Source organism: Myxine glutinosa, chromosome 12 (assembly GCF_964187855.1).
Source record: "Myxine glutinosa chromosome 12, kmMyxGlut1.1, whole genome shotgun sequence".
Taxonomy (NCBI): Eukaryota; Metazoa; Chordata; class Myxini; order Myxiniformes; family Myxinidae; genus Myxine; species Myxine glutinosa.
In genome coordinates this window covers 41922400-41945948 of record NC_136272.1, presented here as the reverse complement: position 1 = coordinate 41945948, position 23549 = coordinate 41922400, and the positions used below count along the sequence as shown (strand labels likewise).

The window sequence follows — 23549 nt, the reverse complement described above, 5'->3', positions numbered from 1 at the left end:
GAATCGGACCGCATGATCATCACCTACAACCGAACGGTCTTTATGGTATTAATACCTATCTTGCCTTGTCACTAATGAAAGCACAGAGCATAAATAAGAGTAAATGTTGGGTGTGCACACACATACCACAATCAGCTCAAAGCGGCATAACCCTTAAGGTAATCCCATTTAATGAAAGTGATTATATGGGTTGGGGATGGAATAAGGAGTATAATCTTACTTTGCCAAAGAACATCACACCAACTGATTTTTCTGGTAGTTACAGGCCTAGTTATGATTATCGTACGGACCCACCTCACTTTGTCATTAAGGACCCCCCGATAGGATTGTTCTGTCTACAAAGGAAAATGAAGAGTGATTTCTATGCGGGAACATCGACTTGTAAGACTTACATAGATGTTGATAAACTAAAGGAGGGTAAGAATGGACCACGTGTTAATCGTCCTGAAGTGCCTAGTAACAGCACTTATTTTGTATGCAGCTTTAGAGCCTACCCTTGGCTTTCCCCCAGGTGGACAGGCTCTTGCTTTCCCGGTTACGTTATTCCGCACATGCGTCTGGTAGAGATTTCTCCCGTGGACGCCATAAATGTAAGAGGACGTAGAGCCGTCTCAATTGGAGACTGGGCTGGGTCGCTACTTATTCCCCAGTATGGGACAATTAGATTAGGACAGGAGTTGATAAGATTGGCATCTAGCATAGAACGGCTGGCCAATGAAACTGCTGAAGTTGAAATGGAAGTAAATGCTGAAATGGTAGCAATGAGAACCGTTGTTATGCAAAATAGAATGGCTTTAGACATGTTGCTTTCTGAAAAAGGCGGAACTTGTGCCATCATTGGCTCAGAATACTGTACCTATATTCCAGACAACTCTGAACGTATTACTGATTTGACAAAAAATATCAAGAAGGAAGGGGCAAAATTGCATAATTACTTTAAAGACACATGGGGAATCACATCTTGGCTAGTCAGTACCTATGGAGGGGCTGGGGTGCTTCTATACTGAAATTCATTTGCACCGTTCTTTTTGTGATTCTGATTGTATTGTGCCTTATCAAATGCATACCGGCACGAGTTACTAAATGCTTCACTGCTAAATTCTTTGCAACTACATCTCCCAAACCTCCAAGTCGCAATGAGACTTTCCGAGAGATGTGCATGATTGATCTGTATTGATTCCATTTGATGTTACACTCTCATACTTCCCCTCACTATTTAGATGATTCCTGACATGGAAGCCGAAAGAACAATTGGACGCACTGCTATCGCAAATAAGGGATACTGCCAGACGATGGGCTAAGCAAATGGCCTACGTTGGAGACCTTTATTCACCTGTTCAAAAAATCTGCCCGGGCAACAAGAAGGTATATCCGTGGAGAACCATTGGACAGGGATCCTCAGGTGAATTTGGGAAAATTTAACCTGAGGACCGAAGGGAAAAAAAAGGAACAGGAATTATTTGTGAAAGCAGGGTTAAAATTCTGAATGATTGTTCCTCAAAACAGGGTCAACCTGTGACTGAGATGATTAAATTGACACTTCTATGTTGTGGTCCTGGATACAGGACCAGAGGAGAGATTGTGGAAGTGTAAATTTATAAAGCAAGTAATTTCTATGAGCCACAAACCTGCTTTCCTAGTCTGCAAGTTTTTTTGTGGTTTCCATGCAAAATTTGGGATTTCCTACTGTTGGCAAGTTATCTCCGGCACTAACGAAAATCGTTGCTCGAGAAAAGTAAAAATTCTAAGTGAAGGCAATGGTTGACCACATATTGTCATGAATGACTGAGGGTAACATTATTACAAATAGGGTTTTTGGAAATAATGTAATGTTGGATCGAGTATGTCTTATTGAATTATATAAGCAAATTGGAGAAAAGATATTGTTTTCTTGGTAAATAATTAAATAATACAACTGATGCCACAATGTCTAACCAGGTAATTGCTGGATTATCGAGGCTTGCTTACCAATGCGCTCGGTGAGCAAGCTTTCATTGTGACTGTGAATAATCAACTCAGCACGAAGTCTAAACTAAACATTGTCTTGATAAGTGAACGCAAAGTACTTGGTGATTATTTTGCAGAGTCAAACAATGGGGGTGAAAGAATCGCTCTTCGCTGACCGTTGTTAAAATGGGCTCAGCGCACGCTTTTTTCTTTCTCACTTGGAGTTTATTTAATAAATAGTTTTATGAAATTGCCAGCGTTCTCAGGAAAATCTCTCAACAAGAACGATAATTAAACACTGAATCAAAATAGCTTAATAGTATTCGATAAGGGTTAGTCGGAAATATAAAAAATCCGATAGCAAATCCATGGAGGCTAGCTCTCTCTGGCTCTCTGCTTCTCAGTAAAGATCTTTTGTGGGATTGCAGTATGATTTTGACTTATGAGGGAAAAGATGATTTGCAGATTGGAAAAGGATGTGATTGTCATAGCTACTGAGTAACCTTTTGATTAAATAAGGACTTTCTTATTGTATATTTTCTAAATATTAAATCATAACTGTCCCTGCAATGGCATTATAAAACGTCGCTGCATCGTTTACGCATCGTTATGATTGATAGTGTCTTGGTGCCGAAGAGTCTGAAGCAGCACATTCTTCTCATTAAAGGATTTGTAAATGCAGATCTGCTCCCAGCGGGGGCATTCCCATCCCAAGATTTCACTTGACCAATCACATTGTATCCCTTGTGCCCTCCCACCCAAAATTTGCCCAACCAATCCTACTGCTCTCCTGCCTTCTCTTCGCTCCTCCCCCCTCCACTTGCTCCTCCCACTTGAAAATGTATAAAAATCAGAACGGATGACCAAATAGCCAGGATACTTCACTTGGCTGGTCGATTCTGTATGTTCATACTGTATGTTAACTGTATACTGTACATGCTGGTGTTTGGTATGATATTTCTTTGTGCATCCCTACTGTACCAGGATTTTCACTTAGGACTTTGATCTAGGATTTGTTGTAAATCTTCCTTGTGTGTTTTTGTGAATTGTACCATGCTCTCCTTGGTTTGATAAGGGTCATTGTTTTCTTGCTGTGTATTTCTTTGAAGACAGAAAGTGTTGTCCTCCTCGGGAATTAAAATTTGTGACTCTCTTCTGACAAGTTTATGGACATTGAATTTTTGGTTCACCTATTACATACTACTGTTGGAAAATATCCCGAACAACTGCTTGGCTTCTATCTGGCCACTCCGCCATAAAACCCAGATCGGTGGGGTGTTGCAGTGATGGTTGTTCTTCTGGACGTCTCTCCCATCTCCACACAGGATCTCTGGAGCTCAGCCAGAGTGACCATCGGGTTCCTGGTCACCTCTATTACCAAGGCCCTTCTCCCCCAATTGCTCAGTTTGGCCGGGCGGCCAGCTCGAGGAAGAGTAATGGTTGTTCCAAACTTCTTCCATTTAAGAATTATGGAGGCCATTGTGCTCTTGGGAACCTTCAATGCAGCAGAAATTTATTGGTAGGCTTCCCCAGATCTGTGCCTCGACACAATCCTGTCTATGAGCTCTGCAGGCAGTTCCTTCGACCCCATGGCTTGGTTTTTGCTCTGATATGCATTGTCAGCTGTGAGACCTTATAGAGACAGGTGTGTGCCTTTCCAAATCATGTCCAATCAATTGAATTTACCACAGGTGGACTCCAATCAAGGTGTCGAAACATCTCAAAGATGATCAAGAGAAATGGGAGGCACCTGAGCTCAATTTCCAGTGTCATCGCAAAGGGTATGAATACTTATGTAAATGTGATATTTCAGTTTTTTCTTTTTAACTAGGGCATGCCCGTACTATATATATATCTAAAATTATATCCCCCCCCTCTATTTACATGAAATGGTTTGGTCCAAAGCGAACGGCTTGCGAGTACGGTGACAATCCCCCCCCCCCTCTATTTACATGAAATGGTTTGGTCCAAAGCGAACGGCTTCCGGAGTTTGGTAAAGAAATCGCCATAGCGTGCACCAACGCGCAGGAAAGCGAAAGAATCGCAAATTAGTTTTAATTAGTTTTAAAACATAGTTTAACGCCAACATAGCGGCAACATAGTTTGCCAACGTGAAATAAATGAATACGCTCTCAAATGTGCCGTCCGAGGCAGAGTGTGTTCGCCACGTTCGGCACACGCGATAGCTCGCTGCTCTCTGATTGGTTGAATCGTTTTTTGGACATAGCTCGGTAAGTACTTATCCGATTAATATGAAACCTTGAAAAGGCACATCCTCGGGTCCCCAGCAATATACCTGGCAAGTTTAAAGTATATCGGACCCGTGGTTGTCGAGAAACAGCGGTCGCATACACACACACACACAGACAGAGATTAGTGGAATTATAGATCGATAGATAAATTTGTAAAACTTTCTAAAATCCTGTTTTCTCTTTGTCATTATGGAATATTGAGTGTAGATTGATGAGGGAAAAAATGAATTTAAACGATTTCAGCATAAGGCTGCAACATGACAAAATGTGAAAAAAGTGAAGGAGTCTGAATACTTTCTGAATGCACTGTAAATGGAGCAGGTTACAGCCTTCGTGTTACCTCCACCATCAAAGGTGGATGGAGGTTATGTATTCACCCCTGTCTGTCTGTCTGTCTGTGAACAATATATCTCAAATAGTTGTGGATGGATTCGGACAATCATTAGATGGATGGAAAAGTATGCGACAGTGACAAAATCATTAGATTTTAGTGAAGATCCGGCTTCGGATCCAGCTCATAGAGTTTTCTAAGTGTTTCTTCACCATTGGGAGATAGGGCCAAAAACGATATATATAGCAGGATATCTCAAAAAGTTATGGACAAGTTATGACTAAACATGGTGGACGAGTTGGTTAGGTGACAAGAACAAGCCGATTAGATTTCGGTTCAGGTCAGAATCCAGATCCGGCCTATCATTGGGATGCAAAACAAACTGTTCAGCCTTGCGGAGGTATGCGCTCTACCGAGTGCTGTTCTAGTTACCTCCGCCACCAAAGGTGGATGGACGTTATGTTTTCAACTTGTCTGTCTGTCCGTATGTGAACAAAATATCTCAAAAAGTTGTGGACGGATTCGGACGAAATTTGGCAGAGATGTAGCGTATGTGACGCCGACAAAATTATTAGATTTTGGTGAAGTTCCGGATCTGACTACTATAATTTATTAAGTGATTCTCCGCCATTGGGAAATAGGGGCAAAAACGATACATCGCAGGATATCTCAAAAAGTTGCGAGAACCTTTTCTCAAAAAGTTGAGAGAACTTTTTCTCAAAAAGTTGTGGACAGATCTGGACGAAACTTGGTGGACCGGTTGGGTGACTGACAAGGACGATTCGATTTTGGTGAAGATCTGAATATGGATTCGGATATGAGAATTATTTACTTTTTAGGTGATTCTTTGCCATTGGGAGATCGGGTCAAGAACTATACATAGCAGGATATCTCAAAAAGTTATGGATGGATTTGGACGAAACTTGTTGGACAGGTTGTGTATGTGACAAGGAAGAATCGATTCAATTTTGGTGAAGATCCGGATCCGACTAGTAGAATTTTAAAAGTGATTCTTCACCATTGAGTGATATGGCCAACCAGACGGAGGTATGCTCTCTACTGAGTGCCGTTCTAGTTAATCCTGTAGTCAGGGTTGGCACCAATTGTCCCAACCTGGGTTTAACCACCCCCCCACCCCCCCCCCCCCCCGACACTTCAATAAATCTATTATTTTCCCAGAAAAGTGTATTATAAAAAATTCCTATAACTGCCCTTTTTTTTTTTTCTTAACCATTGTAAGGGATAACAGGAGGTCGCGGCGACCACATACCAGGAAGGGTGTGTCGTCTGGTAAATTCGGCTGTGAAACACTGATCTTCCACATGCACGAGGACTCCAGATCTTCAATAGTGCGTGGTATCCTGGTATTAACCACTGATGCCAAGTGTCCCCAAATAAAACAGTGGCCTTGCTTCTGGACATGGAGGACATTCCATCGGTCCAAGACATCCCATTCACCTCAAAGGAATAGTCTCAAAAAAGTTTTTTCACACATTTCCGATGATTCAGGATTTTGAAACACCCTGTACAGCAGATATAAAGCAGTCTGACACATGAATAAGAAAGAAGCATAAAAAATACCTCTTATTTGTTCAAGAGAGATGATGGGGAGGTAGCATTGCTTACCTGTACAATTCATCAACTGGTGGACCAAGACGAGCATGGACAGATGGCTGGCGACGGGATTTTGATTCTTTATGAAAATAGTAATTTCCCACTGTGATACGAAGCTCTGTATCTAGCTCCAGAGGTGGTTTGGGAGAGCGGGACTGACACAGTTGAACGAGTTAAAAGAGCGGGAAAACAACAACCACTGAAAATGTGTAAACACAGCAGTCATCTTTAACGAATCGACATTCATTAACCAGAAACCAATGGCAATGTAATTACTACGACAATCGTTTTACATCACGGGGAATAACAGATAACGGTACACAGCCATGCACGAAAGCACCCATTCACTTTCATGATAGACGATGACCTTTCGGCCAATAACCCATATCCATTTGAGAGAGCCCTGTCGCGCATCCTGCTGGTCCATGATGTAGTAAACTACTCACAATAAGTTCGGGATATTGGCAGGTTCTTCGGTGTGGTTGATTTAGTGTATTAATTATGTTGAAAAAAGTTGTTGGTCCTAATTCTATGGTTATTAATGAGTGTGAAAACACAGCATTCTTGATTTCAATACCGTAACCCTAACCCCCATTAAAAAAAAAAACTCACTCCCACAATATCCCTAACTTATTGTGAGTAGTGTAAATCTCTGACCACATACACGAGGACTCAACATCAAAAAAATAAATGAAAAAAGGTCTGCGTAGACGGCAGTTAACAGTGACCATTCAAATGCTTGGAAGTAACTTAAAGCAAGCTGCTTTTTGTTTTGTAACTCCACATTACAATTTAAACAAATAGAAACATTGTTATCCTTGCACAACAATACATTAAAACAATTGACAGAGGATATTTCTCGAATTCTTCCAAAAAGTCAGAATGTCGATATTGTTATACGGACGAAGCAGAATCACATTAAAATACACATGATAATAACTATCATTTTTCTGCTAATAATGTTTTTAGAACCCCTATACAATTTGAAGCAGTGTCCTGGGGAACAAAACTCCAATCACAAATGCAATATATACCTGAACACATTTAAAAACAAGCCAAGAGCTTCTTTGGTTAAGTCACACAAACCCATATGTGCAGCATTCATTCAGAAAGCATCAGATAAGCACAGGTGATCTTTGCTCCCTTTCACACAAACCAAGCTGCAGGAAAACAGGAGATCATGATCATGATGAAAACAGTTGCTCCAAAAAAACAACATCCTTGGCAATGTAGAAGCATAAACTTCGTTCGAGGGCTGAAGGCCACAAGGCTGGGACCTCTACGTGCTTGGGCCCCTCCTTCAGGGCTGTAAAACCCACCATGTAGTGTATAGACAAATATGGGTTCATGCTTGCTTTATAATGAAGGGAAAACAGAGGGAAAGCATGACGATGGCGAATACTGTGCAACACTTCTCATTGTATGTGTATCGCATATGTATGACAATAAATTCCTCATTTGGTAATTTGGAATTGGTAATGAAATCACTTGACTGGTCCATTCATTCATATGCCACAACCTTGCTGCTCGTTGCATTACTTCTGGGAGCATGATGGTGCAAAGGGAAATGTTATCAATAAAAACTGAAAATACAGGACACTAAATATAAAGGGATATTCTCACATGTATTGAGGAGTCGGAAAAAACTATAATTACACTCTTAAACGTCGTGACATCAACCGATATGCCCCCACCTACATTATTACATCATTATACATACTTGTACCAAGTTTGATTTGAATCCCTTCTGCTGTTGTCAAGTATCTAATTTTCACCCAACATGCCATGCAGATGCAGAAAATAGGGCAAAATGGAGAAGATTGTCATGGGGACCGCAAGGCTAACCCCCACTCTAGCAGGGAAAATGGCCTTAAAATGCATGTTGTTGTTGTTCTATGCCATGCCCTATGATCTTTGACACCAAAATCTATTCAATTCTTCTTTACACCAAAGCACATACTTGATGCAAGTTTCATTTAAATCCCTTCAGCCATTCTCAAGTTATCACTCCAACGAAAACTTATCACAGACACACGCACGGACGGACACACGCACGGACGGTCAGACAGACAACCCAATAATGTAATGCCTCCGGCGGCTTGCCCTTGCTACCCCTTCACCACTGCCATCCCTCATTACTCCTTCACCATTATCCACCTTGTTCAAATTACATTGTGCAGAAGTGGAAATGTATGCGCAATTAAATTTTCACGCTGAGCGACATTTTGAAGTAGTCGCATGTTTTTTGGGGGTTTTTTTGCCGAGCAGCCACAAGACACATGACAATACAGATGTTAACCACGTATATCCCCAGAGTCTGTTTACATTGGGAGAAAATAATTTGCAGTGTAACGAGAACTGAAGAGAAACAGACATCGAAACACACTTTAATTACGATGGTTTACGAACTTGGTGTAAATCACATGGAACCAATGGATAACGGAATGCAAAATACAACAGGAAAGTGAAATATAGCAAAATACAACCAGGACCCCACACAAGTATGTTTTACTCATCCCCTACCTCAAAAACATCAGCAAGATTATGCAAATTATCAAGTATTTAAAGTCGCCCACTATCCTGCTTCAGTTGAATAACAGATTAGGTAACTGTAAACATGACAATGGAGTGGGCTGGATGCAGAAGGCCTGTAAAGAACAAAGCAGGCCAGATATCAAAACCAGAAGAGAGACAGGTCGTTTTACTGTGAGAATGTTGCTCGAGATATTCTGAGCTGCAGTTTTGCAATGCGTCGATGGGAAATTGTGTTCCGAGTATGGAACGAAAGACTTACACACACAACTCTCTGAAACGTAACTTGTTATGAAAACAACAGAATACATTCACTCTCAATTTCCAGGATTTTCCATGAATGTCAGTGAAATTCCATGACTTTCCAGGATTTCCATGACCCGTATGAACCTTGTATTCGGAGTGTGCTTTGGATTATTATCATGTTGGAAAATAAATCTGCCTTCTGATTAAAATATTTCCACTGGAAACTGCATGGTGCTGCAGGATCTGCTTGTACTTCTCTTTTGTTTGCGTCCCATTGATTTGAACAAGTTTTGCAACAGCAAAGGCTGAGTTAGAACCCCAGACAGTCACAGAGCCCCCCTCGTGTACAACAGTGGGATGCAAACATTGCATGTTGTGAGGTTCTCCAGGTCTTCGGTGTACAAGCTGACTTCGCTTTCATCCACAAATTTCAAACTTAGATCCATCAGAACAGAGTACCGCATTCCATTGTTAAAATTCCCAATGTTGGTGTTGAAAATTTCAGTCTTTTCACCTTTTCTGTAGTCTTACCATTGGTTTCTTTGCTGCATCTCTGCCATTAGCATCTCTGCCATCTAATCTCCCAAGCACCTGCTGCAATCAGCCTTCTGTGCACAGTGCTGGAAGGGATGTCAATGTTCAGGCCTGCTCTCATATTATTTGTCAGCTGTTGACTTGATCAAATAAGCCATCAAGTAAGCCGAGAAACTTAAAGTGCTTTTCTTGTCTTGGGGAGGTTCTTCTGGGGCTATCTGTCCTTATCTTGTCGTGTACCAACCGAGCCGGTTTCTTTCAGGTATTGCAGTGTACCTCACACTATTGGAGGAGATCTTGAGCTTTTCTATTTCTTTGTAGTGTGCCCTTCTTCTCACATAGTTTGGGTTCAGAATGGTGCCAAGGAAGCAACTTTCCACCAAAATGGGAAGATCCACTCATACATACACTCCTCAAGCAAGGGAGTAAGCTGATGAAAACTAATTTCACATATTCACTTATTTGCAACTTTTGTTATGATTTCTTATAATTCACATTAATGTTACAGGTGTTGATACTGAGAATGGGGGAGGGGGGGGGGGATGGGGCAGGGGGCAGAAGGGATTATTTAAAATGGCGAGTTGAGGTGATGCTGGTTTGGGTTTATTTAAGAAGCGAGTAAAGGCAATGCTGGTTTAGGAAGGGGTCTTAAAGGGTCTTTATGGTCTTAAGCATCTTCCAGGTATATTGGGGTCTAAAAGGTCTTCAGGGTATTCGGGGTTTTAAGGGTGTTCAGGGTCTTCAAGGGTGATGTTATGTTATGGATCCTTTGGGAGTATTTGGGGTCTAATCTCCCAAGCATGTAAAAAGTCTTCTCTCAAGCATGTAATCTAATCTCCCAAGCATGTAAAAAGGGCGTTACGGGTCTTTGGGTTATTTTAAGGGCCGAGGTGGTGTATGAAAATACCCTTAGGACAAACCCCGGGTCGGACTTGGTCTGTGGACGAAATTTGGTGGTTGTTGGACCAGTGGTCTTTGCAAAGACTGCGAACAGACAGACATCCGATTAATTTTATTTATTGGACTAGTGGGGCACCCGTGACAAACCCACATGTGTAGATGTATGTGTGACATCTGGACATCTCGAGTTGGATGATGCACCAAGAGTTTTACCAAATGGGTAAAAACCTCACTCTCCTCTCTCTCCCCAACATCACTCACTCCTCTCCTTTCCCCACCCCTCACTCCCCTCTCCCCCGCCTCACTTCCCTCTCCTCCGCCTCACTCCCCTCTCCTCCGCCTCACTCCCCTCTCCTCCGCCTCACTCCCCTCTCCTCTGCCTCACTCCCCTCTCCTCCACCTCACTCCTCTCAACCCCTCACTCCTCTCAACCCCTCACTCCTCCAACTCACAATCCCACGAGATATGCGGAAAGGACGACCCAAAACCAATTATCTTCTTTTTGATTCGTATATAAACATCATTAAAAGTAAATAATGACCTCGGCCAAAGTTCAAACGACGTGGGTTTAATCTCTACATGAGAGAATTCCACATAGCTATTTGGGCGGTGTATAAGCCAACAGATCGCTGTTTCCATCGATCTTGCCGAGGCCATGACACCTATCGGCTCAAACACCTCAACGTAACACCTATTTCTTTTGTGATTAATTTGTGATTGGAGTTATGTTGTTTGGAATGAAAAAAGAGATATCGAGTTCTTGTGAATGACGACATGCCGTGATGGTTTCTACTTTCTGAACGTGATCTTCGCGGATCGCCAGATGCAGATTCACCACGGACCCATGATCGATGTTTCTATACGTGAAAGTACCCGTTTGTTTGCGAACGGGTACGTTTTTCATGGAAGTTCTTCACGAACTTGCTGTCCATGTCTGATGTGCTACTGAAGGTGCTACAGGAATGTGGAATTTATTGGTTTCATACTTTAGCATTCGCCGTAACTGCATTGCCTGTTTGCTTCTGGCCTCCCACCCGTGCACAGCACGGGTATCTCACTAGTTATGACAAGCGTTATGCCTAGGTCCCCCGTCGGTGAAGTAATGTGAGTTGACAAAGTGGAAGACGCTAGGTGGCCATCTTGGATTTTGACGTGGCAACCCATTTTTCAAAAGCGTTCTTCCTTATGCGTAGATACACCCACACACCAGATTAGAAGTTAGTAGTTCATTTATTTTTCAGGATATTTCGCTCACAAGGTTCAGACATATATATGGTGGTGGCCATCTTGGACTTTGACGTGGCGACCCAATTTTCAATAGCGTTCTTCCTTATCCCTCGATACACCCACACACCGGAGTAGAAGTTAGTAGTTCATTTATTTTTCAAGATATTCCGCTCACAAGGTTCAGACATTTACTTTTCAAGATATCGCGCTCACAAAGTTTAGATATGGTGACAGCCATCTTGGATTTTGACGTGGCGACCTAATTTTCAATAGAGTTCTTCCATATGCCAAGCTGCACCCACACACCAAATTAGAATTCGGTCCTTCGCTTACTTTTATAAAGATATTGCAGTGCACGTACGCACGCACGGACGGAGGGGAAAACCATAGTCCCCCTTTCACTCCGCGGTGCGACGGGGGACAATAATTTAGCGGTCTTACACCTTGGAAACTTCTAATTGGCTCTGTCAAGCTGCCTGCATCAGTCCTTCATCCTTTAAATTATTATTCCCACTAAGTCACATGGTTTCCCCCACAGACCCAGGCTCCAGCCTTTGTGCCAGCACATGCACTCGTGCTGCGAAACCCGACACTCGTGCTGTGCACCCCCACGGTGTCCAGGACCTCACAAATAGCTCCTACGATCACCCACGACAACAACAGTCACTCCTACTTCGGCCATGTTACCCGAAAAGCTCATGGACTTGTATGCGAAACAACTTATAGCGAGCAGACTTATCACGGGGACCCCCCTAGAGATGTTTGGTGTTACTTGTGTATTTGAGATTCCATCCCTGCTTTGAAGTTGCAGAATATCAGCACAGCAAAGTCTTTCATCTGAGATGTGAAGAAAGTGTCAACCGGCCAAACCGGTCACCGAACTTTCTGTGGGGAGGGGGGGGGGGGGGGGGGGGGGAGGAGAGATCACATCGTAGTTTAACTTCAACACCTTTTAACTTTTTTTCTTTTTTAACTTCAACACCTTAAAACATTATTAGAATTAAAAACCATGTTCAGTTCTTTGTTTATTACTTACAAATCAATATAATCACATCGAAAAAATATATTTTAATTTCTGATTCTGTGGACCTTTGAGCTAGTACACTGGACAAAAGCAAATTGTAGCTGTGGTATCAAAGCCACAAACTTAAGCATTTGTTTTATTTCACTCCAGCACTTTACCTTAAATTGTGCTTCCATATGGGAAAACCCAAAAAATCTTGTGACCTTCTTAAAAAAATCTTGTTTCTTGTAACCAACAAAAATAAGCATTTTGGCAACAGTTTCCTTTCTCTCATTTCAGTATAAATGAAGACTTAATCATTCTCTGCACTGTGCCCCAAACACTCTTTTCCTGGTCCATCACAAACCAATTGCCTTGTCAAGATAGTGCAGAGATAGTACAATCACTTTTGAGTTGTCGAGTCCGTGTTCGATTCTAGACCCGACTATAAACTGTCGGATTTGTGCTTTGCAGGCATCGCACCGTCACTTGACTGGATGTTAAGCTGGGTGTCTGTCCACCAGCATTAACTGGTGAACAAACATTAAAGATTCCATGACATTTTTAAACAAAAAATACAAGTTATTAGCCAACGACAAACTGTCCATAGTTATTTCAACGAGAAAGATAACGGAGAGCAGTTGCCAACATGATTCTGTTGTGTATCCATTTGTATAATGTTCATGTTGCTATGCGCAGAGATTTGGTCATGCTCAGTTCTCTTCCTGATGTCCCTTCTTTATACATCAACCTAAGGCTCATGGTAGAGCTTGTGCACAAATCATGCACCACAAAGACAGGAGTAGAGAACAGTACATTTCAAATCCATTATATTAGTGGACAATGGACAAATACATATAGTATATCAATTTAAACTTGGGTTCCCAAGATTGATCTTGATTCACAGATTCAGATGTGAATGCTGAACAAGTCAACCAAAGTGAAGGATTTATCATCTGTGCCTATCTGTGTAACCTACAATCGGTACGAGGTGTGTAAAAATTAACTTTCACATTATGACTTTGGATGAATAAACGTTACAGTTCGTTTTGTTCGTTATTTTGAAACATGCTGGCTCTGCTTCCTCCTGAGTACATCTATGGCACGAGTTTGAATCCACAGAAAGTAAATTAACGTCCACAATTCTATGGGCTATGTTCAGAAATGTATGTTATGGCACACCTCATTGCACCATCAGAAAAGTCAATTGGACACCTGGGATCACAAGAAGACCCCAGCTCGCAACAGTATTTTAATAGGCCTCAGAGAAAACACAACAGGCCAACCACTCGTGCCAAGCAAACAAATCCGTCAAAACAATGGAGGAAATAAAAGTCAGCCTCAAAATAAAAGTTCTCAAATCATACTAAAATGCAGCAATTCTCTGTATGTTTGACCACTATAGGATGGAAAACGGCTGGGCCAATCTCCAGCAAATATTGTATATGTGCCCCACCAATCCCAGGGTCAGGTCATTGGAACAAAACAATGCCCCCACTTCTCCCCTTGCATGAGACTTGCAATACTCGCCTGTACACAGACAGCAGTACAGGTGGTTTAAACCACCGACCCCTGCCGTAGGTAGTGGGTATCGACACTTTTTCTCCTTCCTGGAGGGAACGGGTGTTACTAGTTAAAGAAAATATAAGGAATTACTCAATCAATTAAATTAAAACAAAGTGAAAAGAAAAGCTCAATTAAAAGCTTCCGAAATTAAAAAAAAAAGTCCCACAAAAAAAAAAGAAGGTATCAGGAAGTCGGTAGGATTTCCTAGGTAGGGATAGAACGGGCACTCCATATGTTTAATACAACACAATCCCCAAAAACATCCACCAATACATAAATGCAAACCGATAAGGGTACATACCAGTAGTCTGCAGATTTCACATCCAGCAACAGCCAAGAAGCTCTTGGACAGTATCGCTAAACTCCAAACCTGGCAGACCCAAAACAGCCTGTTCAGACAGCCTAAGGGACCATACAACAAAATACATGACGTTTTTGAGGTGGGGGGGGGGGGGTGCGGAACGTCGCAGAGTGTCAAGGGGGTGGGAGAGTCAGAGTCTGGTGAAACAATCTTCATGGGTGCAACCATCTTGGATTTCCTTCACCATGACAGGACATGTAATTTCAGAACAACCTTGCTTTTGGTTGAATTCATCCAAAAATGGCAGAGGTGCTGTTAAAATCGTTAATTCAAGGTTTGAGAGGGCATTTCCCAAAAGGAGAAAGCAGGAAGTTAAACGAGAGGTTTGTAAAATTTGAGGGAAGCCGAAGACGACGCTAACTCATTGACTGAGCTATCGAATGCCACCGATAAAAAAAAAAACTTGCAGAATGGAAGCAAATCGAAGTTTAGAAAGGTGGAATTGCTCTCATTCAGTCACATGTTTTTTGGGTGGCAGTAAGACAAAGCATCACCGAGACAAAGCCTCCAAAGGGAGGGAGTAGGGAGTTAAAATACTGCTAAAAAAGTCACGTATTTTGTGTACAGCCACTGACTCAAAATTGTTCACAGAAAGATGCAGTAAATATTGCTTCACATGATAATTTCTTGTGTTATACCTGTTTTGTTTTTTTCATACATACTTTTAGGTATCCTTTTACAGTTTCAAAAATGTTTTTTGTATTCCTTGTTTTAATAATAATCTGAGTTCCCTTCCAAGAAACTTCAATTCAGGAGGGCTTTATACCCATCAAACCTCCACTAATATTGCCAACCTATAGTAGTTTGTCGGTGCTCTATCTATCCTTTTAAAATGTTGAGCATTCATTGTAGAAGCAACAGGAACCATTTTTAAAGTCGTGGGTATAACTCGGCTGGGGTTTGAACCGCCGACCTCCCAGACTCAGAACATACGCTCTAACCATCACGCTGCCTAACTTAAAGTTTTAGAGCTTCTTAAAAATGGACAAATACATGGGATATCAAATATACAGTAAAATACATAGTATATTTCTTCTTAAAAAGAAAAGAAAGTCTTAACAGCTTGGTAGTCTTGGAGCTTCCCGGGTAACGACATATCCCCAAAATCTTTAAGAGCCAACAAGAATAAATAAAAAATGTAAATATATTATTTACTTTGATGGTGTACAACAACACAGATGCACAGTATCATTCTCCAGCCATAACATCACAGTTAAACGAGCAAAACAGGAGTATGAAAAAAGGGGTTTTATATATATATATATATATATATATATATATATATATATATATATATATATATAAATAAAAATCGTGTGTACCTGGAAGAACAAAAGAAAGGAGAATGGGGGCGGTAGTCCAAATCCTGCCATTTTCTGCATGCAATTTCAGGTGGTTTATATGCGAGACCTAACAGACTGAGCAAGGCAAGAGATTGGGATTTTCAGACTTGTAAATTTTCCAGCTTAAGATATAAAGAGAAATGTTTTTAATACAGTTGCTTAGGCTCAGGGAAGAACGGAAACAATCAACAACAAAAACAGGAAGGCGTCATGCGGAGCACTATTCTGGAACCCCCCCCCCCCACCCCCAAAAAGGTTGCCATTGATCCATCAAATTGTCCATTTCAGCAAGATTAAAATTGACGATCTTGATCAAAGCTCGGGTCAATAGGATGAAAAGTGATGATTTTTCAGATGAAAATTGATTTTTGGAAGTTTGAGCTCGAGATGACCTTTGGCCTTTTGACCTCAAAAATAGTTGGTTTCCCTATTTAGTGACCCAATGTACAAATGCTGTTCAATTTTCAAGTCAATCAGATAAAAATTGATTGTTTATCAGATGAAATTTGATGATTTTGGAAGTTTGACCTTGAGTTGACCTTTGACCTCAAAATCAATTAGCTTCTCAATTGTGACGACCTCAACAATTGGTGAAGTTTCATGATCGGTTTAGAATTGTGACCTGTATGCGAGTGAAAAACAAACAGACAGAATAACAAACGCAACCGACCAATATACTTGAAAAATCTTCGATTTCAAAAGCAATAAACAAGAAAAACAGCAATCAAAGATTGCAAACCCTCGCCAGGAAGTATTTTTAGTGGTTTTTTAAGGCTTTTGTGTTACAACAAATATGGCGGCCGAACCACGTGACCAATGGCGTCATTATTTTTTTTCGAAACTAATTTATTCCTCGATTATGCTCAAGAAATTTCATCTTGATCGGATGAAGTTTTGTACTTGTCGAATTATGACGTCATAATGGAGGCACCTATGACATCATCATTAACATATTTTATTCCCCATGGAGAGTTCTTTACAATGAGCCATATCTCAATTTTTTTCTATTCAGCACTTTCGGAGATATAGAGGTGCAAAGCTTTTCGGTTTTTCCAAGATGGCGGTCGAACCACGTGACCGATGACGTCATTCTTTTTTTTTTTCTCCACCAGTTTATGCCATCATGTCGCTCAAGAAATTTCATCTTGATCGGATGAAGTTTTGTACTTGTCGAATTATGACATCATAATGGAGGCACCTATGACATCATCATTAACATATTTTATTCCCCATGGAGAGTTCTTTACAATGAGCCATGTCTCAATTTTTTCTATTCAGCACTTTCCGAGATATAGTTTTTACAAAGTTTTTCGATTTTTCCAAGATGGCGGCCGAACCACGTGACCTATGACGTCATAATTATCATTAAAAATTTTATACAGGTGGAGTTGCACCTATGGTGAAAATTTCCGATCAATCGGACCAATGGTTGCAGAGAAAATAATATTTATTGTGTGGACAAACAAACAAACAAACAACGGACTCAAATGCAATACCCTCTGGCGAGGGTAATAAATAAAAAGGAAGGCTGTTTCATAAAGCCTTCTCGGTGAAGGGTGTGTAATCTCAATTTACCACAGCTGTTCCAACCAGACCACGATGAGGCAACACATTATAATTAAAGTCACATTAACAGAGAAAACCTCAGAATGGCTGTTTCGTCAACTGGGGTTCATCAATCTGGAAGAGGTTATACAGGTGACCGTGATCAAAAAGTTTTGTTTACACCATGATACACATACTTTTTACTGCAGAAACTCAACATTGCATCTGCTGCTGCCCCATACCTCCCCCCCCCACCCCCCCAAATACAAAATATGTTAAATTATCATTAGAAAAGGAGAATGAAAAAAAAAAAACGGGGGTTGGTGAGGCATAGGGCAGGGGAAGGAGGGCAAATCTCTGATCCACCTATATTTCTCAACAAAGACACTTTGACCTCACATGTATGGATATTCTCGAGGTGGAATGGCAATATGTATGACATCAAACATTGACAAGAGGGTTGCATCACATGACGACAGGCCCATTTAAGGTCAAAAATGTTTAGCCACAAAATCATTCAATTTTGCGAAGCAGGATTTACTCGAAAATATATTAAAAGGAAAATCCTGACATTCAGATTCGGAAGCAAAGAAGCACTTTATTACACCAGTCGGAATTGTACATCCATCAAAGAAGGCATTTTTGGGGAAAATCGATACTTTTCAACAGGCGATTCTAAAATACCAATGTTTAAAGGAAAATGACAACATATAGCAAGACGTTTGTAAGGTCATTTATTGAAAAAAAATAACATGAAACAAGAGCATTATTAAGATGATTCCGGGTCAAAGTGTCGAGCTTTTACGTCCATTACCATGGATGTCAATCCCATAAACTCGATGGCCGAAACGAGATCGAAGATATTAGATTGATGAATACATGTGCACTATTCTCCGTCCAAATCATAAATTGCTTCATCAATAATGGAGCCAAGGCTTCACAAACTTCGAAAAACTGTATCTTCTTCCAGTGGAATTTTACATCGGGGTATTTAAACGGATGGCAACAAAACAACCAAAATAAGAAACTAAAACACCAAATTTTCAAAGCCAATATTTTAGAAGCAAATCACAATTACAGTCGACTTCTTTTTCCCAATAACAAAAATGATACACAAAAATTACATCACCATTTAAGTAAAGAATGAAAATGTTACTCGTTAGCCTGGTAAAGTCGCAAGTTTCTGCGTTCAAATAAAGTACAACCACAATTTGAATCATTAACCTTTTGTGGAAATGGAATTGCATCATAAAACAGTGCGAACATTGCTTGATGCAACCAGATAGTAAAAACAATAATATAAGAGGGGCAGCGTATGAAAAAGAGCAGCACAGTGACAACAAATAAAACTTCGAAACAATTCACATCATCACAATCGTCAATTTTATTACGATTCTTCTTTGGAAGATGGACTGGTGTCTGGATCTTCACTTTTAGCCTGCTCCTCAGTGCCAATATCATCACTTGACAGAGAAGGCATCTTACTGACAACACAAGGAGTTGCTGCACTTGGAGCAGAAGCCTTTCTTTCAACATTCGTACCACTGTAGAAAATATCATGAAGCTCTTGCGCATTCGCTGAAGCCAGAAGTGTTTGGCGACGCGTCATCATCGTCTGTGCAACCAAAATCGGACGTGGCGGTACAGGGATAACCATCACAGATTCTAAAACCTCAGTGGTTCCTGGAGCACACTCCTCCTGCGTATTGGCTTTGTCAGTTACACAACTTTTCTCTGGATTCTCCTCTTCTTCCTCCTTTTCCACTTTGTCTGAAGTCAAGTCGATTTTCATTGCAACAGGCTGCTCGGCCGAATTCAAAGGTAGCGGTACAGGTCTGGCCAACACAGATTCTAAAACCTCAGTGGTTCCTGAAGCATGTTCCTCCTGCAAATTGGCTTGGTCACCAACACAACTTTTTTCTGGATTCTCCTTTTCTTCCTGCTTTTTCATTTTGTCTGAAGTAATGTCGATTTCCATTGCAACAGGTTGCTCATCCGAAATTGAAGGTCGCGGTACCGGGATGGCCAATACAGATTCTAAAACCTCAGTGATTCCTGGAGCACACTCCTCCTGCGTATTGGCTTTGTCAGTTACACAACTTTTCTCTGGATTCTCCTCTTCTTCCTCCTTTTTCACTTTGTCTGAAGTCATGTCGATTTCCATTGCAACAGGCTGCTCTCTTTCTATTTCAATTGATGAAATGTTTTCAGCACTTCCCTCCTCAAAAGTTTCCTCTTCAAGTGGAGACTGAACCTCTTCTTTTCCCTTCTCCACTGCTGCCATTTCGTGAAAGCCCCCCATCTCTGCTTCAAGTCCCCTCTTATCCACATTGTCAGCTGCCGCTGTTTCAGCGTTTTCAGTTGAAGTCTGCAGGTTAATGTCAGGAATCTTCAATGGCCCTTCTTTATTGTCTTCTTTTACCACTTGTGTTATCGCAGAATGTTTACATTCCTCTTTCAACTCTTTATTATTTTGTTGTTTCTGCATCATTACTTGTAGTTGCTGTTGCTCTTGTTGCTGTTGCATCAATCTGTCGTCTGTCACAACTGGGAGGGGTTTTGCAGAATGTTTTCCACCAATAGACAAAAACATGTTCAAAGGCACCGGGCACTGCATCGCTTGTGGGACTAAAGAACTGGGCTTTCGTTGGGATATTGGAAGCAAGGGTAGCTTGGGTCGAATTCTGGGTTGGTTTGCCATTACTGTCGGCACATTTGTCACCGGTGGTGGAATCAATGTCTTCCCTGAAAGGTTAATTGAAATTTGTTTGGATGCTTTGCTGTTGAACGCTTCATTCTTCGCCCCTTGTGTTCCATTGACTTCTTCAGCTTTTGTTGCAGCACATTTTGAAGATTCGCCTTCTGCAACTTTTTCTTTGGCCTTGTCTGTACCCCGAAGAGTTAGCTTGATTTGAGTTTTACTTGAAGCATCAGTTCCGCCATCAATCTTAATCTCATCCAGTTCGACAAACTGTCGTTTCTCCTTTTCCATAATCTTCATCAGCTTTGTTTTCCTTTCCTGGCTATCTTCATAATCCTTGCGTTTCTTTTCAACTAGACATCGTTGTCTAGTGTCCTCTGTGATTACTTGAGCTGCAGCTTTACGATGCTTGTACAACTGGTATACATAGTTTGGATCTTTGGTCGCGAACTTCTGCAGATGTGCAAAGAAACATAAGCACATTAAAGCAACCTCAATGCGACATATTATTCCACAGTGCAAACCCAGGATTGTAATTCATCACATTACAATTTCAAAATAAAAACAATGATTGCATGCAATACAAGGTTGCATGAATGCAAATAAATCCCAGAATAATTTTCTTACATGAAAAGAAAAATGTTTACTGACTAATTCGAGATTTTAAGAACAAGAGTTGGTCTGTTTGGTGTTCACATATGTACCCAAAACTCATGATGCTGATAACACTTGCTCAAATTCCCACTTACCATGTGTATTTGTTCATTGGAAACAAATGTTTGTACAATTTATGCATGTGAATGTATGGCTTTTTTTTCCTACAGATGACTTGTATACAAGAGCTGCCATTAGCCTAAGATAAATGCTGAAATAGTAAAAGTACGAACTACATAAATGTCATGCATCACAAAAAGGTCAGGCATGCCTGTTATGTCTAATATTCAGGTCATTATTTTGAGAGTTGACATGCCTAATATTTTGAACCATTTTCACGGCGTAGCCCGTCGGGCAAAGCTGTCTCGAACAGTGTTTGTCTGTCCGTATGTATGCATGCATGTCCCTCACAAATGTACAGAAATCAGAGCTGAAGATCTGGTCACATGACAGGGGTGATGTGAGGTGATTACATCTGTGATGTCATTACGGTGTACATCGGCAGACTCCACACTTCGCCATTTTGATTTCTATGCTGTTCAGGCCAAACATATCGTGGAACCTGTCATATATCACAATCGACATGCTCTCTCTACCTTCACATTTTTCGTTCAGTGTGAAACACAAACAAACCGATTGTTAAAATGACCATCAAATATTGAAAGCATAGATATTGCGGATCTTCCAACGTTACAGTACATATAGGCATTAGGCTTCATGCCTTCATGTCTCACCTTCAGGCCACTTCAGACAAATTAGCCCAGGTATCGTAATATAGTAGTAGTATAGTTTTCGTAATAATAATAACGTGAATAATAATGATAATATCGTAAATATAATCATAACACTGCAATCTCTTTGTCGTGATTGCAATGTTACTGGATTGAAGCGGTGTATGGTTTGTTGATGACGTGATGAGAAGCGGTGTGCTAATTATCATGGGAGTAAGGAATTAGCATGTTTATTAATACAGTAACATCATCTTCAGATTATTATTAATAATGATAATAATAATAATATTAATAATAATACTATAGTAAATATAATCCGAACACTGCAATCCCTTTGTCGTGACAACAAAGTTACTGGATTGAAGTGGTGTATGGTTGGTTCATTGTTGACTCGAAGCATATAGAATAAACCATTGTCTCAATGCAATATCTTCACTTCCATGGTGACAGACAGCTTAGAGACTTGGAGTACTTAAAAATAATTTAATACTTACAATATTTGCTAACTGGTATCTCCACACAGGTCATACTATCCTCTTCAACTAAAGTATAAAACAAGCCCAGCTACGCTGCTGTTCGACTTACGGTCTTCTTTCCAATCAACTAATCTATTCATAATTTCAATGGAGTGAAGGGGTTTTCAAAGTTTTCTGAAAAATGTTGAACAATGCTGCGAGAACGACAAAGCGTACAGCTTGCATATGCAACCTTCGGGAAGGCAAGGGTGAGCTATAAATATTCAGTGACAAAAAAAACTGATCTGAGGCGAAAAAGGCAATGATAACTAGAATGACACGAGGTAGAGCGCATCCCTCCACCAGGCTGAACAGTTTACGTTTTGTATCCCACTCATAGGCCGGATCTGCTGACCTGAATCAAAATCTAATTGGCTTGTTCTTGTCATCTAACCAACTCATCCACCGAGTTTTGTCAAAATCCATCGACATCTTTTCGAAATATAATGCTATATATCGTTTTTGGTCCCACGTCTGAATGGTGAAGATTAACTTGTCAAAAATTAAATGATTCTCGCATCCAGATTCAGATGTTTACCAAAATCGAACAAATTCGTCTTTGTCTCACACACCTAACATGACTACCAAGTTTCGTCTGAACCATTTTTGAGATATCATGCTATATATATTGTTGCGGTTTTAGAAAGACCCCGGGGAGTTGCAATCAACACATAAGAGATCCCTACTTTAGATATTTCCACAGTAATTTTGTCTGGTTTGGTTTGTTTTTTGTTTTTTTTTGTATACTGAATCGAGGCTCGTGAAAGAGCTAACATTTACTTCACAAACAAATCGACCAGACAAACAAAATACACAAAAAGAGGGAGCGGAAGACAAGATGGGGAGAAATGGGGAAGCACACAAACACAACATCCGAGAGCAGGGAGATGTGTGGAAGGGAGAGGGCCCGGGGGGAGGAGGCATGGGAAGGGGGGGAGGGGAGGGGGAGGGAGTAGTATAAAGCACAAGGACACCAAGGACTTCCAGGACAGAAGTTGGTATTTCAAAAAGGGGAATTGGGGTGAAATTAGCGGGGGTAGAAAAGATCAAGGTTTTGGATGGGGGAAGATAAGAGATGGTGGTGAACAGCTGTTTTAAAGACTTGGAGGGTGGAGTGGGATTGAAGAGAGTGAGGGAGTTTGTTCCAGAGGCGGGAGAAAAGAGGAATGAAGGAGTGAAGGTGAGCAGAGAGTCTTGATTTTGGCAGTTTAACCAAAAGAGGGTTGCAGGCAGATCTTGTGCGACCTGTAGGAATATTTGCGGGACAGAGCCCAGAGAGAGCTGGGGGGGCAAGGCCAGAGAGGAGTCGGTAGAAGACGGAAAGACCACCAACCTGCCTGCGGTGAGTGAGTGAGAGGCCCTTGGAGTTAGCTTCATCGCGGGAGATTCCAATGATTCTGAATGCTTTGGTTTCAACAGCGCGAAGGCGAGCTAGGTGTGAGGCAGGAGCACCAGCCCAGAGGGGAGAGCAGTATTCCATTGAGCTGCGGATGAAAGCCTTGTATGTGGTGAGGAGCTCAGGTGTGCCAAGGAAGGACTTCGCACGA

General features: G+C 41.1%; 2 protein-coding genes across 5 annotated transcripts in view; both read right to left on the bottom strand.

Annotated features, from left to right (window-relative positions):
* LOC137437943 (uncharacterized) overlaps positions 1 to 15935 on the bottom strand; it is an 81479-nt gene extending 65544 nt beyond the window's left edge. For all 3 annotated transcript variants that reach the window (XR_013620983.1, XR_010986622.2, XM_078766306.1), the window contains exons 1-6: positions 15836 to 15935; positions 14454 to 14522; positions 14117 to 14196; positions 12356 to 12468; positions 6157 to 6299; positions 5801 to 6053 (exon numbers count right to left, since the gene is read on the bottom strand). The gene's annotated coding sequence lies outside the window, so the exon portion shown is untranslated. The remainder of the gene's footprint in view (positions 1 to 5800; positions 6054 to 6156; positions 6300 to 12355; positions 12469 to 14116; positions 14197 to 14453; positions 14523 to 15835) is intronic.
* Positions 15936 to 17979: 2044 nt separating this feature from the next.
* Positions 17980 to 23549, bottom strand: part of LOC137437946 (uncharacterized) — a 101923-nt gene continuing 96353 nt past the window's right edge. For both annotated transcript variants that reach the window (XM_078766303.1, XM_078766302.1), the window contains exon 11: positions 17980 to 20555. In XM_078766303.1, coding sequence (XP_078622429.1) covers positions 18789 to 20555 — 1767 coding nt within the window. In that variant the 3' untranslated portion in view covers positions 17980 to 18788. The remainder of the gene's footprint in view (positions 20556 to 23549) is intronic.